At 51.7% G+C, this 6,453-nt stretch overlaps 2 protein-coding genes across 2 annotated transcripts; one reads left to right on the top strand and one right to left on the bottom strand.

Moving 5' to 3' along the window:
- The first annotated feature begins 210 nt into the window (after positions 1-210).
- Positions 211-2,024, top strand: LOC121672359 (smad nuclear-interacting protein 1-like). Its single transcript, XM_042044980.1, has 2 exons — positions 211-328; positions 1,111-2,024. The coding sequence occupies exons 1-2, from the start codon at positions 211-213 to the stop codon at positions 2,007-2,009; spliced, it is 1,017 nt and encodes a 338-aa protein (XP_041900914.1). The 3' UTR covers positions 2,010-2,024.
- A 1,923-nt stretch (positions 2,025-3,947) lies between these two features.
- LOC121672358 (uncharacterized protein FLJ45252-like) lies at positions 3,948-4,979 on the bottom strand. The gene has a single exon (XM_042044978.1). It carries the CDS (start codon positions 4,977-4,979, stop codon positions 3,948-3,950), a length of 1,032 nt encoding a protein of 343 aa, XP_041900912.1.
- Between the last annotated feature and the right edge of the window lie 1,474 nt (positions 4,980-6,453).

Genomic DNA, 6,453 nt, shown 5'->3' with positions numbered 1-6,453 from the left:
TCACAGTCATTCTCTATGTCTCTCACTGATCCCATCCAGCAACAAATGACTTGGGGGAACAGATACTTAAAACAAAAACCACCTTTCGGGTGTGTATTTACACAGAAAACTAAACAACAAAACATAATAACAGCATCAGCGTTGCTGAAGAAACATCTCAAGGGAAACCCAGAAACTTCTTTACAGTACTTCTGTTTTCAAGAGGTGGTGATGGAGGACAGAAAGCCCCATAACCACCACTATGCACCAATATTTATTAACTCCGAGTGCAGCCGCGCAGGGCAGGAGGGTCCCAGCTCCACGAGCTCCCCCGACCTGGGCTCGGCTGGTCACTATTCACCAGCAACTTGTGGGAGCCAACGTGGCCTCCCTGCATTCCAGAATTCTCCCTCCCCACCCCAAGGCTCTAAGAACTCAGTCCAAGCTTTTCCCTCTCCCTTCCAGGCAATCCCCACATCCAACAGAACACTTGGCTCGTCTCTTGCAACTGGAAATATTTTGGAGGGGAACTGAATTAAGGGAAGGGAAAGGGAACACAGAGTAGCTGGGGTTTCTTTCCAAGACATTGTTCCACTAGATGAGGCCTGATGAGTTTAACATCTCAACAGACTGGGAATAATACAGAAGATACACAAAAGATAACAGCCAGCAACGGCAATTAAAGGCCATCAAAGGAACATCAACTCCACACAACACCCCTGGCATGGTCGGAGACACCTGGCCTGGGAGAGATAAGAATGAGGACCTAATTAACATCGGAGGCAGAGAGAGATCTGTACCCAATAGGAAACCAAGTACTAAGAACTACGTAACCTGGAACCAATGAACATCGAACCAATGAATTTCTATGGCGTTTTGACTGTATAAAATACGTGCAAAATCTCGTAAAACTCATGTGTCATAGAATGATTTTCTCTACACACCCGGGCTATGTGTGGATGAAATTATTTCTGTTGCACATCCTGGCCAGATATTTCTGGCCTCGATTCTTTAACACTAAGAACGTTGTTGGAGGGTTTTTGTTTTTCCCGCAGTTTCGGTGCCACGGGGAGCGTGAGATGGAGCGGGGCCGGCCGGGAGCGGCTTCTCGTGCCCGGCGCCCCGCATGAGGACACGGCCGAGAGCCGCGGCAGCGGGGCACCCCGGCGGAGGAGCCGCAGCCGCAGCCCGGCGCCGTGAGGGCGAAGCAGGAGCGAGAGCATCACTGTGGCAAGGGGAACGAGGAGCGGAACCAGAGACGCCTGTCAGAGCAGGAGCGGCGGCGGTGCGGCAGCGGTGACCGGGACAGGCACAGGGAGCACTCGGACCGAAAGAACCCCAGTGACGGGCCGGGAGCTCGCGGCCATGAGCGGGACATGCAGAGCCTGCCGGAGCAGCAGGCAGAGAGGGAGCTCTGCAGTGAGAGAAGGCGAGAGCACCGGCAGGGCACCGAGGGCAGCGGCGACCAGTCCGAGAGCAAACCCAAAGGAAAAGCTGCTGTGAAGAAGGAGAAGCCAAGCTTCGAGCTGTCCGGGGCACTGCTGGAGGACGCCAACACGTTCCGGGGGCCGGTGATCACGTACAGCGAGCCCCCCGAGGCGCGCATCCCCCAGACGCGCTGGCGCCTGTACCCCTTCAGGAACGAGGAGCTCCTGCCGGTGCTGCACATCCACAGGCAGAGCGCGTACCTGCCGGGCCGGCACCGCCGCACTGCCGACATCCCCATCGACCAGCCCTCCTGCTCCAGGCAGCACGCCGCCTTCCAGTACCGGCTGCTGGAGTACACCCGAGCTGACGGCACCGCGGGCCGCAGGGTCAGGCCCTGCATCACCGACCTGGGCTCGGGGAACGGCACCTTCCTCAACAACCAGCGCATCGAGCCCCAGCGCTACTGCGAACTGAAGGAGAAGGATGTGCTCAGGTTTGGGTTCAGCAGCAGGGAGTACGTTCTGCTCCATGAATCCTCAGATAAATCTGAGGCCAGTGCAAAGGACGATGATGAGGATGAGGAGAAAGAGTCTGACAGTTAACAGATGAGGAAGAAATTGGGGAGGGGCAGAGGAGAGAAACTCCTTGCAATTGAACAGGCCCACAGTACTCTCAAGTCCATGCTGTTAAAACAAAAAAGGGGCAGTGTAGGGATGGGATACACCTCCCACGAAAGACTGCAAAAAGCCTTATATGTTCTTAATTTTTTGAACTGCATTCAGAATGACCTAACCCCAGTCCAACACCGTTTTAGTGTATCACAAATTCACTTAGAAAAAGCTCAAGTGTATCAATGGGAAAGCCCCTTTCCATTAATAACCTGGGGGTGAGGATATGCTTGTGTTTCCACAGATTCCGGTCCACAATGGGTACCTGCAAGGGTGGTCCGACCAGCCTTGGTTACTCCAGCTTCATTGTTGGGAAACTGAAGGAACAAGATTAATGGAGCTTGTTTAGTGACTGGTTTGTGGGGTTCAAGCCGTAACTAAAGATTTTTACACAAGAAACGGTATGATTGGTGATTCTGAATATGTTGTTTACAACATAACATTAATACACGGAATTTTTATAAAGGGATTTAGCTGTAAGATACTTATCTGATGTTACTCATATACATTCCTTTGGTTGATTGTAGGTTGTTCATGTTACCATTGATTATTAATAAAAGTTTGTTTGTAAGGTATTTTAGGGAAACCCTCCCAGTCAAGGCCTAAGCTCTGGCCAAGCTCTGGCCCTCGCTGGTCGGGAAGTATGCCATCAGACCCAAGTATTTCTGCACCAAAATTGTCATCAAGTCCCTTTGACTTGCTGATTTGGTCTTATAAAAGCTCGACCCCCTTTCGAGATAAACTTGGAAACCTTGCCCAGGAAAGATCCTCCAGGTCCTCACTGTGAAATGGGGCTCCCCAGCAACTGCAGACTCTGGGTGATGGTAAAGTATGATGACATAACACTTCAGAAGGAGAGCAAATGAATTTTGTTTAGGTTCATCCTTAACCAATAGGAAAGCAATAGGCAGAATTCACTTTGAGTCAAGCTCTCTGCCAATATAAACCAGTCTAAGAGGGCTGTGGCCTCTGCTGAGTCACACCACATGAGGTACATCACGAGAGTTATGGAGCTGTTTACATCATAAGATTTCCCCATAAGGTCTACTTTTAATACTGTAAATATACATCTCTCCTTTACCATAAGCAGATTTCCAGGTCCTACGCTTTGGCATAGACCAAAATACATGTGTAAAAGTGAAAGCTCTGCCTGATTGTTTGCACAATTGTTTGATTTTCCAGCAACAGCAACAGCCTGATTGCTTCATTGGCGTTCACAGCATGAAGGCACCGTGAGTCCTTCCCTGACTCCGGCCCCAGCCCCGGGGCAGCAGCACTGCCACGTGTTCCAGTCCTGGGGGAGCAAAGCCATGCTGCTGCCACAGCTCTGCTCTCACCAGCACTGCCCAGGCTGGCATCAGACATCACAGCACGGCTCTGGATCCGTGGGCACAGCACCCACCAGCACATCTGGAGCCAGGAGCAGCAGGAGTATCACTGATAGCAAAAGTCACAGTAACCCCTTAACCTGTGAAATCATGTCTTTTCCAGAGCATTAGCAAGTCCCGCTTGACTCGCTCTGTAATTAATAAACCTTTTAATTCATCTTGTAGTGCATTTATCCACCCAGGACTAGAAAATATGGAATACTACTGGTTTGAGAAAAGCATCTAAAAAAAAAATAAATGGAGGGAAGACAGTGAGAGGAGGAAGTTGAGAAGCAACTGGAAAGGATACGAGGATCCTGAGAGGCAGGCATTCGGACAAACATAACTTAAATGGTTCAACTATATATCACTGCAAATAGAGTCCTGACCAAAAATAATAATTATTTTATATATATATATTGCTATATGATTCAGTTCAGCTAAGAGGTTCGAGGTCCTGCACGAGGTGGTCCTGCGGGCAGCACAGCCCCCAGCTCCCAGCACATTAAGGCTTCTGCTTTGCCGCTTTGGAAGGGAAGGGCGCCGAGGCGAAGGGATCCGCGCCGGGCAGCTCCGTAGTCCTGGAAGACAGTGGGACAACAGCGACAGACCCTGCTATGGCCTGTCTGTTGGTCTGAGACACCACTTTGTAAGCAGCTATGGGCTTGGCTTCAAGGCCCGGCCCATCTTCGGGACTGTAGTGCCGGGAATACTTGGACAGGGATTGCGGACGGAAAGGCTTGTTGGCCACGGAGCCCAGCGCGGCTTCCGGGGGCAGCGCGTGGCCGTGGCTCCTCTCACCGGCCACATTGCCCTGCTCCGGCAGCACTGCTTTAGCAGGGACGCTCTCCTGGGCCTCCACGGCTCTCACGGAGCAGGGATGGAGATTGCCTGGCTGAGCAACCCCAGCAGAAGGGTATGGAGCTCTCACCGAGGCCACGGACCCGTGTGCTGCTGAATCCAGGCACGGGAACATCGGGTGAGCTCGGCCATCGCCTCCTTGGCTTAGGAAAATGGGTGGTGTGAACGGCTCCTTATGGGAAGTCAACTCTTCCATGCTTTTCTTCTTAGTGAAAGGGGCTCTCAGAAATACATCTGCTTCCTCTGGGTGTCGTAGAGCTGCGCTGCCCTTGCAGATAAAAGGAGCTTTGGTAAAGACATCCACTTCATCAAGCACCTTCCTGGAGCTTCGGAAAGGAGCCGTGGCAAACACATCGGGTTCGTTAAAAACCTCCCCGGTGCGCGACTGGAAGGCCGGGAACAGCATCTCCCCTGCTCTGGCCTGGGAGTGGGGATCTTCTTTGGAGGCCTCACGCCTCTCCCTGGGCACAGGCTGCAGGAACCCTGGGCACAGCTTGCACGTGTCCTCCTCCTCTTCCGAATCCATCAGTAAAGGCCTGGACCCGCTGCAATCCAGAATATCTCCCTCATGGTCTGTCCCCTCTCCTTCACTGCTGTAGAAGGAGCTGTTGCTTGAAGGACCATCTCTGGCCAAGTACTCTGACTCTGAGTTGTGCTGCACTTTCACCTCCAGCATCTTGGGCTGACCCTTGTATAAAGCGAGTCCATCACTGCCAGAATCTCCTTTACAGAGCTCAAGAGCTACAGCTGGGAACCGGCCCGGATCCCTCTGCAGACCTACAAACACAAGAGAAGAGTGTTAGTGACCCAGCTCCATCTCCTTGGTCAGCAGTCACAATGAGAGGTACATTACACAAGAACGTCACGCTTCTCAGATGGAAACCACCACCATGCATGGAAAATGGGCAGGAGAGGGAGGGCAAATCAATGAAGATAAAATGCCAGGGAAGGTGTTTGCAGCACGGCCCAGGGACACCACGGGTACCACTGCTCAGAGGATGGGAGATGTCTGACACACGCATGGGCACACACAGCACCCTCAGCACCATTCCATGAGGTTTCTCTCCCACCCACCCGTGACGACAGCCACCATCACAGAGTGTTTCCCTTCCCAACGCTGCTGCCCGGGGGAAGCTCCAGCAGACAGACAAGTTCTGTCACTCCATCCTGCACTGCTGCTCTCCAAACACATCTATTGCTTGGTGTAGCCTCTCTTTCTGTGGGCCAGCCCACAGGTAAGTGGAATTGCACTCGGGCTTGTGGAAACCAAAACCTGCTAAAATAACAGGCCGATTTCAAAGACTGAAAGTCAGCCTACAGCTTTTAGGGAATCCTAAGTAGCAGCTATTCCTTTTAACCACTGCCAGACAAATGGCTTTCAAACACTCCATACCATGACTTCAAATCAAGGATCATAGCTACAATGACCTGACTTGTTTCTGCATTAGCATAACAAGGCAGTGCAGGGAGAGGCTGTCCTGCCCTTCTCCAGCTCCAAGAGCCCACCAGAAGGCTGAGTTTGCCTTACCACACAGACAAAACAGAAGATCTCTTACCTTCACAGAACTACTGGCAGGTTAGAAGTGTGTCATTGGACTCGTTAGCAAGAGGATAGGAGAAAATCACATGAAAACTAAACAGTAGGAATTGCAGGAAGAACGAGAAGGGTGAGGAGGCTGGTTGGTACCCAGGGACAGCAAAGCACCAACCAACACACAGTGACAGAACCTTGCCCAGGGAAAACTCTGCCCACGTTAATTGTTCACGTTTACACACCCATCACAGCCCTCAAGCACTGCCTCTCCATCACACCCACGGATACACAAATTATCCCCTTCTCCATCACTGCTCACAAGTAAAGACACAGTAGTCGTTCATTAGGCATCAAAACCAATATTTATTGGGAAACTCTTCACCTGGGTACATCACACTGCTAAATAAAGACAGTGCAGATATGCGAACATTTGACCAGTTCCTCTACAAAAATACCCTCTCTCTCGCTCTCCTGCAGCCTGTGGTGTCCACACTGCTTTCCCCTCAGACGCCACTCTCGGATTCCAGGAGCAGCACGGCTCCGGTGGAGCTCCCTCCCAGGCAGCTGCTCCCACACCGGCCAGGGCTTGCTGTGACTTTCTGAGATACAGGCTGAA

The sequence above is a fragment of the Corvus kubaryi genome, unplaced genomic scaffold (genome assembly GCF_017639235.1).
Source record: "Corvus kubaryi isolate FWS band 111438036 unplaced genomic scaffold, C.kubaryi_AGA036_p1.0 52669, whole genome shotgun sequence".
Classification (NCBI taxonomy): domain Eukaryota; kingdom Metazoa; phylum Chordata; class Aves; order Passeriformes; family Corvidae; genus Corvus; species Corvus kubaryi.
The sequence above is the reverse complement of the archived record's forward strand: the minus strand, read 5'-3'. Positions and strand labels throughout refer to the sequence as shown.